General features: G+C 43.9%; 1 protein-coding gene across 2 annotated transcripts in view; it reads right to left on the bottom strand.

The window, feature by feature from the left end:
* Window positions 1-776: 776 nt before the first annotated feature.
* Window positions 777-25,253, bottom strand: part of stat5a (signal transducer and activator of transcription 5a) — an 86,010-nt gene continuing 61,533 nt past the window's right edge. For both annotated transcript variants that reach the window (XM_079521616.1, XM_079521617.1), the window contains exons 6-20: window positions 23,653-23,827; window positions 22,959-23,089; window positions 20,847-20,998; window positions 15,524-15,679; window positions 14,164-14,343; window positions 11,801-11,888; window positions 10,527-10,649; window positions 9,962-10,054; window positions 9,047-9,253; window positions 7,785-7,879; window positions 6,894-7,036; window positions 6,514-6,669; window positions 3,010-3,061; window positions 2,082-2,192; window positions 777-1,153 (exon numbers count right to left, since the gene is read on the bottom strand). In XM_079521616.1, the coding sequence (XP_079377742.1) occupies window positions 1,030-1,153; window positions 2,082-2,192; window positions 3,010-3,061; window positions 6,514-6,669; window positions 6,894-7,036; window positions 7,785-7,879; window positions 9,047-9,253; window positions 9,962-10,054; window positions 10,527-10,649; window positions 11,801-11,888; window positions 14,164-14,343; window positions 15,524-15,679; window positions 20,847-20,998; window positions 22,959-23,089; window positions 23,653-23,827 (1,986 nt within the window). In that variant the 3' untranslated portion in view covers window positions 777-1,029. The remainder of the gene's footprint in view (window positions 1,154-2,081; window positions 2,193-3,009; window positions 3,062-6,513; window positions 6,670-6,893; window positions 7,037-7,784; window positions 7,880-9,046; window positions 9,254-9,961; window positions 10,055-10,526; window positions 10,650-11,800; window positions 11,889-14,163; window positions 14,344-15,523; window positions 15,680-20,846; window positions 20,999-22,958; window positions 23,090-23,652; window positions 23,828-25,253) is intronic.

Below are 25,253 nucleotides of genomic sequence, written 5' to 3'. Positions count from 1 at the left end.
TTAGTAACATTTCACATTATAGAGCTATCTGAAGAAGAAAAAACAAAACAAAACAAAAAATAATCATGACACATGAATGGAATTAAAAACCATGAGAAAGGGGAATTGGGATGATGGGAGGCAGGGTTCATTTTGGTGTAATTTGGGGGGGCCAGAGGTCAGGGGTCAGGGGTCAGAGGTCAGGGGTCAGGACTGCTGGCCGCTCCACTGGCTGTCCATGGGCCAGAGGTCAGGGGTCAGGACTGCTGGCCGCTCCACTGGCTGTCCATGGGCCAGAGGTCAGAGGTCAGGAGTGCTGGCCGCTCCACTGGCTGTCCAGAGGTCAGAGGTCAGGACTGCTGGCCGCTCCACTGGCTGTCCATGGGCCAGAGGTCAGGGGTCAGGACTGCTAGCCGCTCCACTGGCTGTCCATGGGCCAGAGGTCAGAGGTCAGGACTGCTGGCCGCTCCACTGGCTGTCCATGGGCCAGAGGTCAGGGGTCAGGACTGCTGGCCGCTCCACTGGCTGTCCATGGGCCAGAGGTCAGGGGTCAGGACTGCTGGCCGCTCCACTGGCTGTCCATGGGCCAGAGGTCAGGGGTCAGGACTGCTGGCCGCTCCACTGGCTGTCCATGGGCCAGAGGTCAGGGGTCAGGACTGCTGGCCGCTCCACTGGCTGTCCATGGGCCAGAGGTCAGGGGTCAGGACTGCTGGCCGCTCCACTGGCTGTCCATGGGCCAGAGGTCAGGGGTCAGGACTGCTGGCCGCTCCACTGGTTGTCCATGGGCCAGAGGTCAGAGGTCAGGACTGCTGGCCGCTCCACTGGCTGTCCATGGGCCAGAGGTCAGAGGTCAGGACTGCTGGCCGCTCCACTGGCTGTCCATGGGCCAGAGGTCAGGGGTCAGGACTGCTGGCCGCTCCACTGGCTGTCCATGGGCCAGAGGTCAGAGGTCAGGACTGCTGGCCGCTCCACTGGCTGTCCATGGGCCAGAGGTCAGAGGTCAGGACTGCTGGCCGCTCCACTGGCTGTCCATGGGCCAGAGGTCAGAGGTCAGGACTGCTGGCCGCTCCACTGGCTGTCCATGGGCCGCCGCAGCAGCTCCTCCACGTGCCGGGCCACGTCCATGGTGTCGTCCAGGTCAAAGTCCCCGTCTGCGTCCAGCATGGAGTCACTCCTGAGTAGAAGTAAAAGTATAGAAAATTGGAAATACTCCAGAAAAGTACCTACAAATTGTACAGTACTTGAGTAAATGTACTTATTTACTTTACACCACTGTGAGAGCGTTCAAGATATCTACTAGGTTGAGAATCAGTAATTCGAGAACCCCCATTCATTAGCTACGGACCCCCATTTGATACTTTGTTTTTAATTTCTGGGACCCAAAACTACACTGAAAAATCATCAGTGATTATTTGTACACATGGAACCAAATGGAACCTTACAGATCCGTTTGGATCCATTTGTACACTCTCAAGAGTTACAGACCTATAAGTGTCTGTGTCATGGACCCCTGGTGGTCCCGGACGGTCAGTGCAAATTGATTATTCTAAAATATGGACATAGAAAGAGAGACAGGAATGAGATAGTGAGAGAAAGGTGGAGAGGAGGGAAGGAGAGAGGGGCAGAGATAGATCAGTGTGAGAGAGGGAGAGTGAGAAGGGGTGTGAAGAGAAAGAAAGACAATTTTCCCCATGCAATAACCCCACATTGGCTAGTGGATTCGAGTGAAAATCAACCGATAATCACCAGTAGGTTACTTATCAAGCCAATCTTATCGACCTACTGCACATGCTGGGAGGCTACTGAGAACGACAAGCCTCCTCATACCCTGACCTAAACATAACCGCAAGCACGTAGCAGCACGGTCACTTCTGTATTTCCTAATCGCAGCCAGAAGGCTCCCAGACTACATGCAGTAGTAGGTCGATAAGATTGTCTTGATAAGTAACCTACTGGTGATTATTGGTAGATCACATTCGAAGCGGGTGCATTGGCTGGATTATTGCTAGCCAAGCTGATAAAGTGCTGACAAAGTGCCAAAGTGAAGAGAAGAGAGAGAGAGAGAAGAAAGTGGATCTTCAAGTGGCTTATTGTTGACTCACACGGGTGGGTATATTGCATAGGTGTGAGGGTGATTGACAGGTGCCGGGGATGCTCCATGATCCATGTAGGTGGGGTTCCCGCCCGCCGGGTCAGGATTGGTTGTAGTGAACCTGTTGGGGGAGACGAGCACAACATGTTAGTACTGCTCACCTCCTCACTGCTCACCGTCTCATTATTTAGCACTTGCTCGTCCGAGGGTGCACCAGGGTGATAGTAGTGGTGGGGGTATGGGGGCAGAGAGCAGCACTTGGCGCTGGGGGCCTGCTAACTAACAAGCCCAAACGTAATGAGGAAACGAGGAGCTCAGGGAGCCATGCATGCTCTAATTGGCCTCCTTCAACAGTAATAGTCAACTAATGATTGATCTGAATTCAGGAACCAATGTTTGATGATTGACTCTAAACGCCGTCTCGGTGGGGGGTGAGGGGCAGCAGAAAGAGAGGATGACAGAATGGAGGGATAGAGCAGCGGTTCTCTCCCTCAGCTCTCTCTCTTTCTCCCTCCCTGACATGGTTGCGGCAGATGGCCACCCACCCTAGAGCCTGGGTCTCCCTGACATGGTTGCGGCAGATGGCCACCCACCCTAGAGCCTGGGTCTCCCTGACATGGTTGCGGCAGATGGCCACCCACCCTAGAGCCTGGGTCTGCCTGACATTTCTTCCAGTTAAGTGGGAGTTTTTTTTGTTGCCACTTTCGCAAACATTTCGCAAACATTTTTTGATTGGGTGGAATAATGTCACGGGCCTCTGCTCTGTATGTAAAGTATCTTGAGATGGCTTGTTTCCTAGAATAAAATTGAATTGAAATGAACTTGAAAGTGGGGACTGGGGACCTGTGAAGAATCCTGCTTGGGGCGCCAGATTGCTCAGAACCGGCACTGAGACACTGAGATAGAGGACAAGAGGATGGGAGGGGGGAGACACTTACTCTGGTACCACCTGCTTGATCTGGGGTTTGACATAACCGTCCACTGCTTTAGCTGGAAGAGACAACCAGAGACAGACAGTGTTCATTTAACTCTGAGCACTTACACATGTAAGTAACGGGTCCATTTGGTTACATGTTGTACACTCCTGGAGTTACATTACAAATGGAAAATATAAAACTGAGGATTTTACTGTGCAAGTGTAAAAGGGATTTACTAAAAGTTTGTTTCTGTATGCTATTCATTGTCATCATCAGGCAGAAGAAACCTTGCATCAACGTGAAATTGTGCACAGTGTACTGTACACATACACTTGCCAGAGCAGAACCCCTGCCCCAAATCTTATAGCTATACAGTAGCTCCACCAGGAGGCGGATTGTTGCATATATACTGTACATATACTGTATATATTTGTCTCCTACATATTTTGTCCAAACATCACGCACAATTCGGTACACAGTATCTCTATGGTCATGCGATCAATATGGATTTATCCGATTTTTCATATTGCATCCTGTCCCTGATTGGCGAATTCCGAACATTGCTGGCCCACAATAAGCACTTTTTCTAGTCTTTTTTGTGTTTCTTTCACAAACAAATTCACTATATTTATTTGATACTAAATTGTAGGACCCACGTGACTAAATAATGACTACCGCTAGTCCGGTACATTGGATCCAATGGAACACAGGTTATTATTGTTTCCATTTCCTGTTTTGGACATACTAGGTTCCCAGCCGACAACGACGACATGTGTGACGGTCGCCTGGATATGGTGTATTATGATGTTAGGTTATGTGGCTATGGTTTATGGATATTGTGTATTATGATGGTAGGTTATGTGGCTATGGTTTATGGAAATGGTGTATTATGATGTTAGGTTATGTGGCTATGGTTTATGGAAATGGTGTATTATGATGTTAGGTTATGTGGCTATGGTTTATGGAAATTGTGTATTATGATGTTAGGTTATGTGGCTATGGTTTATGGAAATTGTGTATTATGATGGTAGGTTATGTGGCTATGGTTTATGGAAATTGTGTATTATGATGGTAGGTTAAGTGGCTATGGTTTATGGAAATGGTGTATTATGATGGTAGGTTATGTGGCTATGGTTTATGGAAATTGTGTATTATGATGGTAGGTTATGTGGCTATGGTTTATGGAAATGGTGTATTATGATGTTAGGTTATGTGGCTATGGTTTATGGATATTGTGTATTATGATGGTAGGTTATGTGGCTATGGTTTATGGAAATTGTGTATTACGATGGTAGGTTATGTGGCTATGGTTTATGGAAATTGTGTATTATGATGTTAGGTTATGTGGCTATGGTTTATGGATATTGTGTATTATGATGGTAGGTTATGTGGCTATGGTTTATGGAAATTGTGTATTATGATGGTAGGTTATGTGGCTATGGTTTATGGAAATTGTGTATTATGATGTTAGGTTATGTGGCTATGGTTTATGGATATTGTGTATTATGATGGTAGGTTATGTGGCTATGGTTTATGGAAATGGTGTATTATGATGGTAGGTTATGTGGCTATGGTTTATGGAAATTGTGTATTATGATGTTAGGTTATGTGGCTATGGTTTATGGAAATTGTGTATTATGATGGTAGGTTATGTGGCTATGGTTTATGGATATGGTGTATTATGATGGTAAGTTATGTGGCTATGGTTTATGGATATGGTGTATTATGATGTTAGGTTATGTGGCTATGGTTTATGGAAATGGTGTATTATGATGGTAGGTTATGTGGCTATGGTTTATGGAAATGGTGTATTATGATGTTAGGTTATGTGGCTATGGTTTATGGAAATTGTGTATTATGATGTTAGGTTATGTGGCTATGGTTTATGGAAATGGTGTATTATGATGGTAGGTTATGTGGCTATGGTTTATGGAAATGGTATTATGATGGTAGGTTATGTGGCTATGGTTTATGGAAATGGTGTATTATGATGGTAGGTTATGTGGCTATGGTTTATGGATATTGTGTATTATGATGGTAGGTTATGTGGCTATGGTTTATGGAAATTGTGTATTACGATGGTAGGTTATGTGGCTATGGTTTATGGAAATTGTGTATTATGATGTTAGGTTATGTGGCTATGGTTTATGGATATTGTGTATTATGATGGTAGGTTATGTGGCTATGGTTTATGGAAATTGTGTATTATGATGGTAGGTTATGTGGCTATGGTTTATGGAAATTGTGTATTATGATGTTAGGTTATGTGGCTATGGTTTATGGATATTGTGTATTATGATGGTAGGTTATGTGGCTATGGTTTATGGAAATGGTGTATTATGATGGTAGGTTATGTGGCTATGGTTTATGGAAATTGTGTATTATGATGTTAGGTTATGTGGCTATGGTTTATGGAAATTGTGTATTATGATGGTAGGTTATGTGGCTATGGTTTATGGAAATTGTGTATTATGATGTTAGGTTATGTGGCTATGGTTTATGGAAATGGTGTATTATGATGGTAGGTTATGTGGCTATGGTTTATGGAAATGGTGTATTATGATGTTAGGTTATGTGGCTATGGTTTATGGAAATGGTGTATTATGATGGTAGGTTATGTGGCTATGGTTTATGGAAATGGTGTATTATGATGGTAGGTTATGTGGCTATGGTTTATGGATATTGTGTATTATGATGGTAGGTTATGTGGCTATGGTTTATGGAAATGGTGTATTATGATGGTAGGTTATGTGGCTATGGTTTATGGAAATTGTGTATTATGATGTTAGGTTATGTGGCTATGGTTTATGGAAATGGTGTATTATGATGGTAGGTTATGTGGCTATGGTTTATGGAAATGGTGTATTATGATGTTAGGTTATGTGGCTATGGTTTATGGATATTGTGTATGTCATAATGTTAGGTTATGTGGTTATGTTTTATGTTTGTGTTTGCCCTATAGGCCTACTGATTTATGCTTTGTCATTGGATCCCTGTAGGACAGTGGTTTTCAACCAGTGGTCCTTGAGGGGGTTCCAGGTCGTCCCCCTCAAATGATGTAGAGTTGGTAACCAAATGGACCATTGTAGATCTTTACCTCTTGAGAGCATAAAATCAAATCAATTTGGTGTCATTATTGTTAAACATCTGCATTACTAAATTTACAAGAAGTCTACACATTTTGATCAACGTTTGCCTGTTATCTCTCCTATGGTACATTGGTACCACATCAATACAGCATGGAAGTGTGGTCATCATCTTATCCAACGATATCAAAATATATAGAGCTCTCTTCATTTGACTTTTTCACCTCACCTGCACCTTACTGATTTCCACACCTCATCGGTTTATTCATGATTTATCCTGTTACTTTGATTATTTAATAAATACCAATTTCTTTGTTAAACTCCCCTGTATTTTTGTTGTTTGGTGTTCCTTGGCACCCCTAGGCCGGGGTCATAACACATGCAACATGTGGTGTAAATGAACATGATGCTGCTGTGTAGGAAAAAGAAGGTTGCGTACAGAGTGGCGGGGTGTAGTATTTGGAGAAGACCTCATCCTTGGGTCTGTCAGGGTACAGGAACAGTAGGTGGTTGAGGTCGCTGATACGGTCCGCCAGAGAACGAATGGAGAAGTCTTTGGTTGTGTACGGCATGAGATTCCAAACCATTCTCTCCCCTGATGATGATTCAGGAAAATTAAAGAAGAAAAAAAGGAAAAAGAAATAAAGATTCATTATGTCGATGGAACGTTGACCCATTGGGGGTTGGCGGTTTCCAGAAAACTGTCATGATTTAGAAGACATTAGAATCTGGTCTCAGGTATTCATGGGTTTAATTATTTTCAGGCCTGGCTAACTCTCAAAAACATTGTTCGGCGGGCGTGCCGTGCACTGTACCTACCTGCTTTGTTGGGGTTTTCCGCCACCCAGGCGATGGTGATGCCACCGATCTCAGAGTCGCTGAAGCGCAGGAGGAACGTACCGTTGGGTTTAGACATCAGCATGTCCTGAGCCTGCTGCTTGTTCACAAAGCCTAAGATAGCACTGAGAGAGAGAGAGAGAGAGAGAGAGAGAGAGAGAGAGAGAGAGAGAGAGAGAGAGAGAGAGAGAAAGTAAGTAAGTAAGTACATTTTATTTATAAAGCACCTTTCGAAACAAGGTTACAAAGTGCTGAACAGTGACACAATATAAAATAAAACAATCAGGTAAAACAAACATAGTAGTAAAATAATGCAAGAAATATATATATACATATATATATATATACACAAACACATACATACACATATATATATACACACACACACACACACACACACACACACACACACACACACACACACACACACACACACACACACACACACACACACACACACACACATATATATATAGAGAGAGAGAGAGAGAGAGAGAGAGAGAGAGACACACACACACACACACACATATATATATATATTATATATATATATATATATATAGAGAGAGAGAGAGAGAGAGAGAGAGATAGAGAATTCAATTGCCACGTGTTGTCTCTCGCCCCACTTGTTTCATCCTAATGCTCCACATTTGCAGGTAGGGGGATACCTCCAGGTTGCCATGGAAAAGTGTGGACTATTGGCTGATATGGAGGTTGAAAAAGAGGGGGGGTGACATCCAGTCTGTACTGGTTGAGTGTAGCTATTTACCCACACAGATGAAGGCTGTTTGGTTTGCCAATAAAATGAAACACGTTCTTTCTTAGCAGTCATTCGATGGAAGAGTGAAACTGATGGTGACCTCCGTCACTTACCCGTCATTCCAGTGTGGCTTGAGATGCTTTTTCGTCAACTCCATTACGCCATCGAACCACTGCCAAAATGTGAAGTTCCTTCCCGGCAGGCTTTCCTGTAAGATGAGGGAGGGAGCTTTGTAAGCTGTCTGTGCAGGCACTGTACATGTATACATACACAGAATAAACAAAACACATTGGAATATACACAGACACGCTGATGTTCTGAAGGTTATGCGAGTTCCCAGAGACCAGCCGGCCCACAGATAGAGAGAACAACATGTCCTCAATTAGCTCTGGTCCATAGCCCTAATGATCTTTGCTGCCGTTGCATTAAGGCTCTGCCACTCGCTTCTAGCCCTCGCATGAAATGCAGACTAGCCTCTCCTCTGTATCGGAAATATAAAAAAAACGTTTTACCTACTCACCAATACAAAAGCGGTTTGAGGAAAGTAGGCTTTCTAATTACACAAACCACCTTTGTATTGGTGAGTAGGTAAAATGTTTTTTAAATTTACGCTACAGAGGAGATGCTGGTCTGCATTTATGCGAGTGTAGGAAGAGAACAGGTCCATAGCTCTAATGAAGGCATTAGAGCTATGGACCAGAGCTAGTCCTCAATTACCTGGGTTCAGTAAGGACACGGAAACACACAGCCATTCCCAATTTGTGCATGTGTGTATATGAGAGAGACACAGAGGAAGAGAGCGAAAGAGAGAGCAGCTGTCTGCACAAGTGCACATGCACCTGTACATGTGCACTTTTTAGTGTGTGAACCAGCTGAAATTAGATGTTCCTGTAATCTAATGAGGGAGACGGATGTAGTGAATGTAGTGTACCCCCCCAAGTGGCTGTTTCAAGCGAGCCAATGAGTTTTCCAGCTAAATTAGCCATTGGCTGTCTGGACAAACAGACCCAGGCCATCACCCACACGAGGTGCTCTGACTCAGGTCCAGCAGAGAATACAGGTCTTTGTTGACATGACTTAACGGAACAAATACAATGAATAACTCGTCTAGCTTTGCATGCAGCCTTAGTAGTTGTATCCTGAGGTCAGCATGTGGGGCAAATTAACAATGCAAAGAGAAAACTGAGGAAAGTAACAAAACAAGAATAATGGCTCAGACGACAATAATGGCTAGCTGCATGCTGACCCTGTTGAACTGGGACCATGTCATGGTCATGTTGCAATAATAATAATAATAATAATAATAATAATAATAATAATAATAATAATAATAATAATAATAATAACAATAATAATAATAATAATTCATGCTGACCCTGTTGAACTGGGACCATGTCATGGTCATGTTGCGGTAGTCATCAGGGTTGTTGCTGCAGCTGCTGAAGGCCTTCTGCGCCAGGAACACCAGGTTCTCCTCAGACAGCCCTCTGTTGCTCTGGACCTCGGCCTTGTACTTCATGTTGAGAGCGTCGCACAGCTGCGGCCACAGCACCTTATCAGGCACCAGGAAGGGAACCCGTCCCTGCACAGGAAAAGAGGACGAGCTTTGTCATGTCTGGCAATAAGCAGTGTTGATTTTGACGGCACATTTTGATTTAGTTTTAGTCATAGTCTTTTGAATTTGGTCATATTTAAGGCCCAAACCACACCAATGGGTCGCCATGCAACTCCTTGCAATGAAACGGTTGCGAGTAGATGCATGTAGTTGCAAGCAACCATTGGATTGAACTAATTGAATGGGCTTTAGTCCCCTGAAATGTTGTAGTGTTTTGGTCGACTAAATATCATACGATTTTAGGCGACTAAAGTCGTCTAAGTCTACTTAGTCGACTGTAGTCTACAGTGCATTATGTCGACAAAAAAATGTGTCGACAAGGCCTTGCATTTTGGCAGGCCTTGATTGTGTCATAATGCCTGATTTTACACTTGGTTGCATGCTGAAAATAGCCGATCTAGATCTGCTATTTTCAGAGCGCAAAAACCTGAGCGCAACCAAACATAAAGTGGATCTCTTCTCCACTAGTCCCTAACTCCCTATCTAACATTTTTAGTCATAGTTTTAGTCGATGAAATCAACACTGGTAAGCAGCTTGCGAAAATCACACAGAGCAGGTGCAAACATGCATGTATGCCGGGCCGCCGGCACGGTGGTCCAGGCACCCTAGGTTGCAATGCCGACCTTTGCTGCATGTATGTATATGTATGACATATGCATGTATTTTCTACTTACCGGCTCTGCAAATGCGTTGTCCCACAATACAGTTGCCGTGGCATTATTATCTTGGCTCCCATGCACAATCACAACAACGGGAAGTGATAATGTCTGCAGAGGGAAACATACGTATAGGAGTCCATCAGCAAAACCACAGCTAACAGCATTAACAATACATGCAACAACAACAAGCAACCTTAACATTTCTATGGACAAAATTATTGTCAGTGAAAACAAACAACAAAACCAAACAAAGGAGTGGGTTTTATGTGTCATCATGGTTTGTGTAGGAGGAATGAATGCTCAAGGTTATGTTTCTATGACAAACGCATGGTAGAAGACTGTAGTAGGAATGTAGCATCATTGTGTCGAGAGTATAGTACTGACTTATACTTCGCCGGATGGTGCACATTTGTGTTGCGTGCTGAAAATAACCAATCTACAAGCTCACAACGCATCAAGATGCGTTGTAAATAAGGCTATTTTTGCTGTGCGACACTGACACAAAACTATTGTAAAATATACAGTATATATCAGACTTAACGGAGGCTTCTCCGTTTCTTCCCTGTCTGTGCGTCCGTACCTTAACCTGAAAAACAAGCTCGTTGCCGCCGACGCTAAACTGGGATTCAAACAGGATGGTGAACTTCTCTTCTGTGACCGACTCGGCCCCCCGCCGGTCGGACCGCTTGATCCTCTTCAGAGACTGCAGGAAAGAAGACATCGGACAAACACACACAACAAACAAATCCTGAGTTTAACGGCCCGGGTATCGGAGGGACTCGAGGCCATCTTCACCCTCCCAATGACTTATTGTGGGGGTTAGAGATGGAGCACTCTTTTTCATTTTCCTGCCCCAGAGATTTCTATCACTGAAAATAAAACGATAATAAATAATAATAATACTGGGTTGATTTTTTAAAATACTTTTAGTTAAACATAGCCTCATTCATTGCCTTTCAAGTTTGACTAGCAATGTGCAGTGCATGCATTCTCTTTTATTCAGAGCACAGCGTGACCAATGATCCATGGGTCGGCGGTTCAAATCCCGGCTCCTCCTGTCTACATGTCGAAGTGTCCTTGGGCAAGACACTGAACCCCAAATTGCTCCCGATGTGCTGGTTGGTAGCTTGCATGGCTTCCGCCGCAATCGGTGTATGAATGGGTGAATGTAATGCACAATCTATGTAAAACGCCTTGGATAAAGGCGCTATATAAATGCACCATTTTGTTTTTATAACCTATGGACGGAGCAGGGGGACATTCATACTTAGACTACAAGAGGTATATTATATATATATATATATATATATTATAGAAGTTCTATAAAAAGTGGGAAAAGTGGGATCTCTTCTCTCAGCCTAGCGATAATGTAAGAGGATTTCAATGAATATATCTTGTAATATGAAAAATGCAGCCTTGTCTTTTGTTTTTTTGTTTTCGTCTTCCTCCTTTTGTTCTTTTTTTTGTATTGTCGTTTTGTTTTGTTGTCTCTGTCTTTTCATCAATAAAAATTAAGTTCAACTTCCAGATGCAAAGCCACAAACCTACATGCTGGATTGTTGTTGTTTTTTCTCAATCTCCCCCGTCAGCCGCCGTGCCGTGCCTCTGACACACGTCACTACGGACGCACCCTTGATATGATGCCCACTCGTCCTATAGAGTCCCATAGAGTACAACTGTTTATAGAGCTAGTGGTCATGATAGGATGTAACCCCGCCCACCTCTGCCCTTGGGCTCGCCTGGAAAATACTATTTTACGCGAGTGGCAACCATCGTGCAAAAAAGTATTAATTAGGCTTAACCGTGAACCCAAATCACTGATGGGAGCACACCACCAAAGCCTATCACCCTCACCATGTTCCTGAAGTGGGCACTGAGAGTGCCTGTTGTTTGGTGGTACTCCATCACACAGTTGTTGTTGAGAATTTCCCCGCTGCTGTCACTGGAGGGGAAATGAAGCAGATCAAATGGAAACTCAAGTTAGTCGTGCTGTGATGTGGTTGAAATCACACCACAGAAAATACATGCATGGGTCATTTCGGCACAGCGCAGAAAAAACCCAACTCAAAATATTTTCTGCTTGTGCAATCAAGATGTAACCCTTTATATGGGAAACAGCAGATGAATGCTAAGCTAGTAGCTACTGCAGCATTCAGTCCATGGTTAACCACCCCACCAGCCTTACTGGATGCTAAGCTAGTAGCTACTGCAGCATTCAGTCCATGGTTAACCACCCCACCAGCCTTACTGGCCTACTGCAGCATTCAGTCCATGGTTAACCACCCCACCAGCCTTACTGGCCGACAGACTGGCTGATTGACAAGAGTGCTGGAGTGGTTTACTTCAGTACTGTATTCAAGTACAATTTTGAGGTATTTGTACTTTACTAGAGTATTTCCAATACTTTTACTTGTACTTCACTACATCTCAGAGGCAAATATTGTACTTTTACGCCACTCAATTCATTTGAAAACTTTAGTTACTAGTACTACTAGTTACTTTGATTATTATTACAATAATAATCAGCCACTTCAGCCCTATATACATTTTGGCCATTTGAAAATAGCCGATCTACAAGCTCACAATGTGTCGCGATGCATTGCATTGTGAACTTGTATATCTGCTATTTTCAAAAGAGTATTATACATTTGAAAACTTGAAACGGGGCATTCTGCATAGCGGGTACTTTCTACTTTTGGTACTTTAAGTACATTTAGATTCCAATACTTTTATACTTCTACTCAAGTACATTTTGATTCTGGGCTTTTACTTGTAATGGGAGTACTTCTACATTTCAGTATTGATACTTTTACTTAAGTACTTTTTCCACCACTGGATGATTGACAATGCCGGCGGGACTCTTTTAGGCGACAGGAACAGTCTAAAAGTGGATTCTCCATACGCTCCGTACATTCCTCTAAGGCATTGTTCAAGTTCCAGCCATGTCTTTGTGGTGAGCTCTGGGCAAACAGTGGGCCAGAGTTCGTCATACAGAGCCACCAATTCCCGTACTGCATATTGACATACTGTACATTGCTGCGTATCTTCATTGTGGCATCAAAGATGTGATTAATTATTGCGACCATAGGTCGCAGTTTACTATGAAAACCTGCATATCCCGTTAGTCAGTCAGTCAGTCAGTCAGGTCACGCCTTCATATGGTTGTCAGTCCACGCCCCGTGACATCACACCTCGTGACACACTCCACTCCCATATATGGTTGTTAGTCTATCACGCCTCGTGACATCACGCCTCGTGACATGCTCCGTATATGGCCGTCTCCATATATGAAGATCACGGCGGCCGTCACACCTCATGACACGCTCCATATATGGCTGTCTCCATATGTCGATCTGACATCATCAAGACACTGCCCCCGCTGCCACCCTTAAGATCTCCATACAGTATATGGAGCTGATCTGTTCTGACATTCTATTTGTTGATCTGACCTCATCAAACATTGTACACTCAAGACACGCTCCATATATGGCCAGTACAGAATTAATTTCATATGTTGATCTGACCCCCATGCCAAAGCACCAGCGCTTGCCAAGCAGTCTGCCGTCACCCTAGCCTCGGTACCAGGCTTTCATTTTCATTTGGCGCAAAAAATGAAAGCCTGGAGGAACGCATTGGCCGCTCAGGTCTAGAAGTGGGAGTCAACCCTTCTGGGTGGGCGTCGCTCCAAATGATGTGACGTAGCGCTGCACTAGGGGGGAGAGGAGGGACCGGGGGTGACTGACAGATCGGTGAGATCCAATCAGGGCGTGCGCAAATCTCTGCCGCGACCCGCCCCTCTAGACCTAACACATTAGCTCAGGCTACAGTCACCCAGGCATCCGGATGCGTACACGCGCCCTCAGGGCGTCTTACTGGTAGTATACAGTAACATCCGGATGCGTGCACGCGCCCTCAGGCCGTCTTACTGGTAGTATACAGTAACATGCACGCGCCCTTACAGGCGTATGCAAAGGCTACAACTTATGTAGCCTAATTTAGATAGCATTTTTATAGAACTCTATAATGTATATATATTCTACTGTTAGATGGATGTTAGGTTCTTAGCTTGCTTATGAGCCTTGATGACTATTTCCATGTATATGATGTATTACCATGTGTTGTTCTTGCTTACTGTAAATCACTCTGGATTAAGAGCGTCTGCTAAATGCCTGAATTGTAAATTGTAAAGAAGGTGCACATCATGCACACAGACTCACTTCCGTGTGTTCTCGTTCTTCAGCAGGGCCTTGGCTTGCTGCTCGCTGATGATGGTGGCTTTGACCTGAGGAGGGTTCATGTGCACGTTCAGCTTCCCCCCCACCAGGAGGCGCACTGTGGCGGCGAACTTGGTCTGTGTTTTGAGCACCTGCGGAGGCTGTTTCTCTATGATGAAGGTGCTGAGGAGAGGGAGAGAGACACACACACACACACACACACACACACACACACACACACACACACACACACACACACACACACACACACACACACACACACACACACACACACACACACACACACACACACACACACACACACACACACACACACAGGTCAAGGAGGTCAAGCTGATCCCTCAGAGGTGCGTCAGACCACCCTCTCCATTCTACGCATCAGCCCAGCATGGGGCTAAGCATGGAGCTACGCACGCACGCACACAGTGATATAACTATGCTCCTGTGATGCTCAATCAATCATTAGGTCGATTAGCCCACTGGCTGGGTAATGAAATCCAGTGAATAAATGTCCTCTCTGTTGAACACACGAAAGGCCAGTGGTTGTGCACGTGAGACAGAATACTTGTGTTGGGGCCACATTGGGTGCATGTGGTATTGTGGTAGCGTGATTGTACATGTAACAACAACATAACTGAACGTGTACGCAGTCACTCAGTGAGTGACTCACACACATGCACTGACAGTGATGTAAAGTAACTAAGTACATGTACTCAAGTACTGTACTTAAATATAATTTTGAGGTATATTGCATCGCGGCGCAGTCTGAGCTTGTAGTTCGGCTACTGTCAAATGATTTGTATACATTTGAAAACTTATAACGGCACGGGTCAGTATTGATCATTTGAATTAAGTAGAAAACGTGAGTCCTTTTTCACACCACTGCTTACACATGCGTGCCGCGCACACGCATACATGCACACACGCGCACACACACATTGATGCTAACATATGCTCTGACATGTTTGGATGAATTCAAAGGGGAGCTATAGCTGAAGTGGGTAAAGATGGCGTCACAGAAGAGAAGGAGAAAGGCTGTGCATCTCAATGAGTTGGACCTGAGTGGTTTGTTGTCATTCAACTCTCTGTTCCCATTGAAAAACATTGTCCCACATGGGTGGAATTAAAGCCCTATTTAAAAAGAATACGGTGAACTATTTTAGCCAAAGTTAAATTGTACGTTTTTTCAAAACTATTTTTCCCCTTTTCTTTAGATAAACCTTTTGTAAAAAAACAAACAAAAAAACAATCTGCACTCAAAATGGATCACAACCGTTTGTTTGGGAGACACGCGCACGCACAACGCACGCACGCACACGCACACACACACAAAGACACACACCTGGTGACCAGGGCTGAGATGATGTCTGTGATAGTGCTGTTGAGTTCGTTGAGTAGCTCTTCGATGGGACCGGGGATGGGCAGCTGTTGTCGGAGGTGTTCTGCTCTCCGGATCTGCTGCCTGTTGGACCATATGGTCTCTGCCAACTTCTCACACCTGAGGAAAGCATTACGCACAGAATACACAAAAAACATGAACGCAACCGTCCGGGACTCATGTGGATATTTGACATTCTGCAGAAATGTGTCCTTGGAATAAATGAGGCCCCTCCTGTAGCTGAGACTGGTGGGAAAAGCGACGTCTACTCCGATACATCCAAATATTTGTGAAATCAAGCTGGAGTTTTTTGTACCAAAAACAGACAAATATCGCTGAAGCTTTTTGGGATAAAGAAAAAGCACCAGTGATGCAATCTGCTGGCTCTGCATGGGATAAACAGACTATCTGATGCGGAAGGTCTTGAGGAAGTGAAAGCTACAGTAGTAAACTGTAGTGTAGTAGCGTCTAAACCGGTGTGTGCCGTCTGCTTCAAATAACTGTAGTGACACGGTCGGCCAGAAGATGTCCTACCACACACCAGGGTAAAAATGTCTCCATAGAACATACCCTTAATTAATACTATTTTTTATTTATGGAATTTCTTAGATTTGTTTGTTTGTTTTAAAATTATTTTATATAAAAAAAAAATATATATATATATATTTTTTTTTTATGTAGGAAAAGAAAATGGTATTTTACGCACACACGCACACGCGCACGCGCACACACACACACACACACACACACACACACACACACACACACACACACACACACACACACACACACACACACACACACACACACACACACACACACACACACACACACACACTCTCGTGCTTAAGTCAACAACTGTGATGGACTCCAAGGCCACCGCTCACTTCACATTATGGTGTGATTTCACTCGAGTCTTGACCCATACAAATTGGTCCGTGGCCCACAAATGGGTCCCGACCCACTGTTTAGGAAACAGTGCTCTACCAGGTATTAATTAACCCATTCAGGACGGGAACCCTCCACCGAGTGCTGCGCTACGAGCTTGTAGATCTGCTATTTTTGAGAAATTGTGAAAATGTGGCGCAAATCTTTGAATATATATTAACTCAAATATTTGCATCTGGGGGGGTCCCTGGAACAACATATTTTCAAATGGGGGTCGGCGGCCAATTACATATCATTTTGGGGGTCCTTGACATGAAAATGTTTGAGAACGACTGACATAGAAACATGGGTTTTTCAGAATAGGCATTTGTAGAATCGTCCTCAGGTCTAAATTGCTCCTGCTTTGACATAATAGCAAATGTTGGTTCTCTTGCTTTTTAGTTTATTAGCAAATTGTGTTGCTTAGTTTTTATATATTAGGCAAGGCGAGTTGGTGTTGGCTGGACCTCCCTATCGCAGCAGCAACAACTACAAAGGTTAAATAAAAATAAATAAATGGGTTAAAAAAGAACTTCTGGATGGTATCATTACAGAGGCCAGAGGTCCTTCCGTAGAGCTCGCTGAGGGAGTAGGTTGTTTGACTCTAGGGGCGAGATAGTAGTAAGATTATCTAAGTCCAATTAGAACTAGAACTGCACAAATTAAATACTAAAGTCGGGTTATAACTGGCTGTCAATGGTGACGTAATTACGATATGTTTCAATATTGGTTGGGTAACAGGTAACATATGTATGTATACATGTATGTAAGTTGTAAATTGAAAGTACTATACTGGATTTTGTACTGTACTAGAATTTCGCCGCCCTTCGGGCGGCTCATCCTAGTTCCGTTGCAGTGCAATGGGAAGAAGGAAATTGCGAGATTTGACAGACTCCACTTCATGTTTCAGCTGTGTTTTTAAACCCAGTATTGTGCCCTTCACATGTATTAACGGATGGGTATTATTATTATTTGTTGTATTTTATTTTCACATCAAAGCAAATTAAATAAAATTAAAATAAGCACACATGAAACTGCTTTTTACTGTTTTGGTTTACTTACAATAAGTTACTGTTTTTGGAAACCAAAAGATGTTGAGAATGGAGCAGAACATACTGTAGTATATTTTTGTGGGGACCTTGACTGCATTATAGTAGGCCTACAATGTTTTGGATTGCAGTGACCCCACATTGTTTCTTCGGGAACAATATTTGTAGTTCCAATGAGGGCTACATGAGCCGAAGGGAGAGAAACACGTCGCCTCTCTCCAGTCCGTGCGTGGCTGAATAACAACGGATCGCATCGCTGACTGACATAAACGCACAGTTACAATTCAGAGGCACTTCAATAAGAAAACTCAACTAATAACGCTTGTGTGTGTTAATCTGCCCGATGCTGACGTTAGTATATAATGTTTAGATTGTTTTCCTCTTGTACATGCGTTTGTGGGCACAGTGGCAGGGGGTGAAAAGCCGATTTGTCCCATGGTGTGCACTGCGCAACTGTGCAGTGTAAAACATGCTGAAATCAAACCACACACACACACACACACACAGTCACTCAGTCACAAATCCTCCACAGTGTGATTACGTGTCTGCAGTGACACTGATGCGAGGTTACAATGAATCCGTGGTGTGGTGAGACTGGGAAAGGAATAATGCGCGGAAGACCTTGGCATCCGACTGTGCGCGTTGTGTCGATGAGATGGGCGCGTTGGGAAATACCGCACCGAAGCACACTCGCCTATTAGTTTGCATTGCATTTGCACAGTGCGCTCAGTGCGATATTTCCGAACGTGGCCGTTGTGTGTGTGTGGGTGTGTGTGTTGCGTGGGGATCGCCATGTGAGGGGGCTAGCCAATAAGGGCCCTGTGTTGCATGTGGAGAATTGTGTAGGTTAGTGTGTGTGGTGTAGCCGAACGGGGTGGTGAGAACATGAGGGGGATGTAGCACAGCAATCGGTGACCCCTACATTAAGCTGTGTTGCTCCCAAGATGCAGTGCAAATGCGTGTTGTAGCAACCGTAGCCAATGGGAAAACAGGATGCAGTGTTGCCAGGTCCGCGAATTGTAAGCGAGTTGTAAGTAGCGTGTTGAATGGCATTTTTTCTGGGGTTGTTTTCATAGACCTGGCAACAAATTAGGCGGGGGTGTCGGTGCTTGTGGCGTGTTTGTGTTTATTATTGATATTGATGTTGTTTGTGAGTGTGGACGGGAGGCGGCTGTAGTGGCAGTGCAATGCCAGTTTTTACGCGGGTGTTGTTGATTGTGGGGGTGCGGCGCGACATGAGGAGATAGCCGTGGATCGACGCGGAGGGTAAGGCTGTGTCGTGTTAGTGTGTTGTTGCAGTGTGTGTTGCAGCGTGTTGCAGCGTGTCAGTGACGTAGTAGCTGGTGACTTTATTTTCCTGGCTTGGGCACACCTTTTGGGCACACCTTTTCAAATGTATAATAGATGTGCGTATGCTTGGTAGGTATACTGATATGTTTCAATGTCGGGTTATAACTGGCTGTCGATGGGGACGTAATTAGGATATGTTTCAGTGTCGGGTGAATTAAAGGCAATGTCTGTATGTATACATCTGAAACCTATCTTTATTATGTCACCATCAAAAGCCAGTTATAACCCGGCATTGATACATATCTTAATTACATCACCATCAATACTGTACCTACCAAGCATACGCGTGCATTCGTACCAGCATGACCACAATACTTGCGCGCTCTGCTTGCACGCTCTGCTTGCGCAAGTAATGAGGAGAGCCATGTTTTAGCTTGGTTATAAAAGTGGGAGGGGAATCAAGACTTTGAATGGCTGTTGTACTTGGTAGTACTAGTAGGGCATTCCACACGTTAGTGGCAGAGTGGGAGAATGCATGTTTGAGCCCAATCTACGGGGAACTAGGTCAGAGGAGCTCCCTCTGGTGTTGTTGTATATTGGTTTAAAGCAAAAATTACATAGTGAAAACTGTCCAAATGTATATCTTACATTTGGCAAAAAGGTCAGAATTACGTTTTTTGAGGGGCGCTAGCCCATCCTATAGCCAGCTTAAAAGTGAGGACGCCAATGGTGATTGGCCGGAATGTGATGATGTATGATGATTTTATTTTTAAACTGTAGTAGGCCTATTTATATTTGACAACTGGCAAAAAATCTGAATCAAGTTTTAAACTATGGTATTGATCTGACAATATTGGCAAAAAGTCGGAAATTAGAATGTATGGAAATTGGATTTATGCTATAACTTACTGCAAGTTTTATTACTATACTACTCCTCTTTGACCTTGTGTGAGAGAGACGGGACACAATACAAACACTACTGCTCTGAAGGGCATGACTCGCCGTGCACTGGCACCGCTACACACACACACACACACACAGAGACAGCCACTCGCCGTGCACTGGTACCGCTACACACACACACAGACACAGCCACTCGCCGTGCACTGGCACCGCTACACACACACACAGAACACAAATAGACTGCTGACAATGATGACTTTCAGACTGATCCTGAAACAAATTCACCTCAGTTAATATTATTATTTCTTTTTTAGTTTATAGGGTTTTTCTTTTAAACATATTTCTATTGTACTTGTAACAACAGAAATTCACGCCTCTGGCCTCTCACTTTAGAGATGTAGTCTGACGGGTAAAGTATGGGCACTTGTTCTGAGTATTTTAAAGACTATTGTAAGTTGCTTCCACCTTGAGCCATCCCAGCCTAGCAAAGTGAGCAGGGAGTAGGTGAGTCCGCTTTAGTAGCAGTCTTATCAGTTTGTTTTGTTTTTAGTGACATGGGGGTGTTGGTTAACCGTGAAAATGGCACTGGATGAGGGCTCCGGATATAGAGTCTATGATGACTAAAACTGTGACTAAATATATTGACAATTTCATCAACAAATGAAAACTAGACTAAAATGTTAGGAAGGGACTATCGGAGAAGAGATCCAGTAGAACTAATGCTGCATTCACATGGGATCAGGCAAGCGGTAGGCGGCAAACCGGAAGTCGTTTTAGTGGACGGGAGCAGGACGGTAAACGGAACAGCGCGGCAGCCAGAACCGGTGGCAGTAACGGCAGATGGCATCATGTATTTTATTTAATCTTGTTACCGCTCTGTGCCGTCCGCAGGTGGTGCCGTTTTCCGTCTACCGGTTGCCTGATCCCATGTGAATGCAGCATAAGACAAGTCATTTTATGTTTTGGGAAAATTTCCGATCTACAAGCTCAAACCAAAACAGACGACTAAAATACGACTAAAAACGAAATGGAATTTTACTCGAAAGAGTCTAAAGCCACATGAGAATTTGCTGTGAAAATCAGTGCGTGAGAGGTGGGTGGTCTTGGGTGGTTCTCACCAGGACTGCAGGATGTCCAGACCTCCCTCCGGCGGGCCCCCGTTGCCTGCCAGCTGCTGTCGTCTCTTCCACTGGATGAGCTCGTCGTCCAGAATGATGGTCTGCTGCTTCCTCAACAGCTGCAGTGTCTTCTGATGCTTCTCTGCCAGGTCCTACGCACACGCGCACACGTGCACACACACACGCACACACATACATCATTTGTGTTAACATATAACAAGAAATTCTTGAACACAAACGATAGTAACTGCAAAGAACATGGGAAACTGAACAAGTGTTTCAGGATGCAGATCACGGGTACAGGAAGCATCGCCTTGCCTCGCCTTCTCCATAAAATGGTAAATGGTGCATTTATATAGCGCCTTTATCCAAGGCACTTTACATAGATTGTGCATCAATTCACCCATTCACACACACATTCATACACCGATGGCGGCGGAAACCATGCAAGATGAGGTTCAGGTGAAACAGTGAAAAAAGGAATATCTGCACTCTCTTAAGTATAGTTTCTTAGGAACTTCTTTATTTGTAATGAACACACAGCAGCAGTCTACTCTAGATAGACTGCTGCTGTGTGTCATACTCAAGAGAGTGCAGATATTCCATTTTACATTGTATCTTCAAGAATCTGCACCCATCAGCTACAGAGACTACTCCAAGACTCTTCTCCTTTTGTTCAGGTGAAACAGATCATCTCTAGAGTCCTTGGTGTCACAACCAGTGAATGCACAAAAAACATTATCCTCCTTTTGAGCTCAAGGACCAGACTTCACATCCCACTGCCCTCTCTCTCCCTGCCCTTGGTTTGCTGTCTCTACAGTACTGGCCTATATGAAATAAAGCATACAATTCAACAACATCTCATAAAGTCAGTGGCAATTTGATGACCAACAAGCTCACAACGCATCGCTTGTAGGTCAGCTATTTTCACTTCTTTTTAAAAATTTGCTTTCTAATTTATAGCATTTCTTCATTAAATTACTGAAAAACATCAATGGGAATGTTTTTGGAAAATGTTTTGAAATAAAATAATTAAAAACAAAATGTAGGAAACCAAACATAAAGGGCAGTATTATGCGTGTCTTAAGTACCAGGTCTTATTACTTAACTTAAGACCTGGAGGCGTGATCAATGCCATTTGACTATTCTGAGTGGCCAAACAGCATTGACCGCACGCCTCCAGGTCTTAAGTTATGTCATAAGACCTGGTACTTAAGACACGCATAATACTGCCCATAGGGTCCAAAAAAGAAAAGAAAAGAAACGCACGCTGTGGGAAAAGGTCCGCTTTAGTGGGAGTTTTGTCCCCTCAGCCATGGCGGAATTAAACAAACTGCCCTGCCGATAGGATGGTTCCGTGTACAGCGGGGACCTCATGTTTTGTATTGTCTTGGTGATATGTTTTTTCTCTGTTACAGTTGGAGGCCATCGATATTGTCCTTTTCTTTTTGCTGAGGTTTGCGTGATCTGCGCAAAAGGACAGTTAACCCATTTTGGGGCGGGAACCCCTTTTGGTGTTTTAAACATTATGTTATAATTTAGCTATTGAAAAATGGCAGATCTACAAGCTCATAGCGCGCCACCGAGTGGCGCGCTACGAGCTTGTAGGTCTGCTATTTTTGAAAAATCGTGAAAATATTTATTTCAGAAAACTGGAGGATTTAGAAGGATTTTTTTAAATGTTGAGGTCAGGCCTAAATGGGTCAAATGATAAGGGACAATATCGGTGGCACCCAACTGTATGTGTTGTTTTGACTGTGAAGATGATTAGATGAATATGATAAAGATTATTATTATTACATTACATTACATTACATTACAGTCATTTAGCAGACGCTTTTATCCAAAGCGACTTACAATAAGTGTATTCAACATAGGTAGGGAACAAAAACTACTAATCACCAGAAGTCTTTAGTGCATTTTCTGCAAAAACAAGCAACCAAGAGTATACCTAGTGCTAAGGTAAAAGTGCAATATATCAGCTACCTATTTCCTTAAACAGATGAGACAAAATAGCTAAATCAAATGAGCATGAGCTAAAACAATTAAGTGTATCGACTAAACAAGATCCAATAAACAATACAACAATAGAAATAGATTATCCATCCCTACCAGTCTGTATTTCTGTAGTGTGTTGGCCTCTCTGGTCAGCCAGGCCTCCACAGTGGCTCTCTTGCTGAGCAGGGCGGGCTCCCGTAGCTGTCTGTCAGCAGGGGGCAGCGTGGCCAGGCCGGTCAGCTGGGCTGGGGGGGTGGGGTGGGGGGGGGTTGAGACATGGGTGAGGGAGTGGGGAGGCGTGGGAGAAAAGAATAAACAGGGTGGAGGAGGGGGCGTGGGGTGGGGTGACAGGTCAGTAAAACATCCAATACACACTGGCACACACACGCGCACGCACGCATGCACGCATATATAGACAAATATGGAATAATAATTAACTCAGCGTCTATACTATGGCATAATGCAGGCCCCATTCAGAGCCGGGTCATGGATGTGTAATGGTGAGGGGAGGCTACAGCACTCAGGAATGTTTGTGTTCCGGCACGGGAGGTGAGGTAAATGATTAGATCAAATGATCTTACGGAATGAAATTTGAAATTTGTGTTTATTTAGATTATGTAAATTAAAACGGAAATAAACAGACTTTCCAGCGGTATTGAAGTTATTGCCAAGAAGCATTGTTACAAGTACAACATAATCTACCAAACTTTTTGTTCCATGTTTTATTCTGTTCCTCATATTAACTCCTGGCTCATATCTCAGATTGGCTACTCGAAAGGCAATGAGCTGTGGTGTTCTGTAGTCTCACCCTGGATGCGGAGGCTCTCCTGGTACTGAATGATGAAGTATTCCTGGTTGTGCTGGAGTTTACGCAGGTCGTTCTCAGTGTCTTGACTTAGCAGACGGAGCTCCTCAAAGGCTTGGTTGATCAACTGGTACTTCTGAGACATGCTGTCCATCAATCCGCCCACCGGAGAACTCGACTGCCAATTAGAAAAGCGAGAGTGAGTGAGTGACGTAATGCAGCGGTAGTATGGTATCCTCCAAATAACGTTGGCTATATCCACTGGGTGATTGAGAGTCCATCACTGGAAGGTTTATGGTTGTTTGTTGGACCTGATTGACTGCCACCACTCATGCTGAGTTGAGGCTCAGCATGAAGCTCGAGTCAGTCATACCCATATACCTGCCACACAGATTTAAATGTCACTCGTCACTGTGCTAGCTGAAACCCGCTCTGCTCAGTTTGCTGCTGAAAAGTGAAATTGGATGGAACGGTTCCCAAGAAGAAATACACTTAAAATGCATTTCAGTCCAATTGGTGCAAGACCTTCCTGTTTCTTAGATAGTAATAGTTATAAAACAGTTACTTTGTCTCCGGGTACAAATGACTCGGGAAGGCATACTGTCTTTCTTACAGTGGGGTTATGGCAAGTTGCCCAGACCCGTACGACGGGTGCATGTGTTTGTTCTGACGTACTAAGAGTCCGACATGCATTAGTCCGACACCCCAAACCCTAACCTAACCCTGAACTCACAGCGAAGCCACGAGTAAGTCTTAACACTTAGAGGGCCCGGGACGGAGGTCTCTGCCTTATTAATTAATTACGTTGGATGCCCAGAACGGAGATTAATCAAAAGACGGAACGTTACTCATTCCATAACCGAGAGCGCAACATTCAATGTAATTTCCGGTTAGGACGTCATCCAAAGTGGTTCCCCCTCCATTTTAATCGATGAGATCTTAAAACGTGAATAACTCTTGATCTAAATCAATGCTTCCAATTCTAAACAACGGCCCGTCGCGGTCCCATCGCTAGTCGTGTTGGAAGTAATCATAGCTCCGGTTGCTGTCGATCCTCCAAAAGGGTATTTTGGCTACATCTAGCTACTTCTAGATACTTCCAAGATGGCGCCTTGTGCACCTTGAAACCTCCTACGCCCAAACAAACTACATGGGGCTTTGTCCCAGTCTGGTTTATTCATGTAATCTATTGTGAGACATACATTAGAGTAATTAAGTAACTTTCATTTCATACGCTAGTGTTTACTTTATGAACAATCTGTAGTGTAGGGTTATATGGGGGCAGGGCCATTGAGAGTAGGTAGGCCATTACCCCAGAAAACCTCCCTCTTTTTCACAGTCCAATGTTGGCAAATACTGTATGTCGCACCCACACATTAAATGAACCTCGCTTGTATTAGCTATGATATTGTACTGTGTAATATTCTATAACCATACACTAACATAATAACATAACACTGATGAGAACACTGGCCATACAGAGAGCGGAGGCTGCTTGCAGACGGGAGCACTGTGGAGTGTTCACGTTCAGAAGAGGTAAAACAGCTAACTCAATCAATTCAAGTGCATCCCTGTAATAGAAAAAGCATATCTGGACTGGAAAT

The sequence above is a fragment of the Electrona antarctica genome (assembly GCF_951216825.1).
Source record: "Electrona antarctica genome assembly, chromosome: 14".
In the NCBI taxonomy this organism is placed as follows: Eukaryota; Metazoa; Chordata; class Actinopteri; order Myctophiformes; family Myctophidae; genus Electrona; species Electrona antarctica.
Note: the sequence above shows the minus strand (reverse complement) of the source record. Positions and strands in the feature narration are given on the sequence as shown.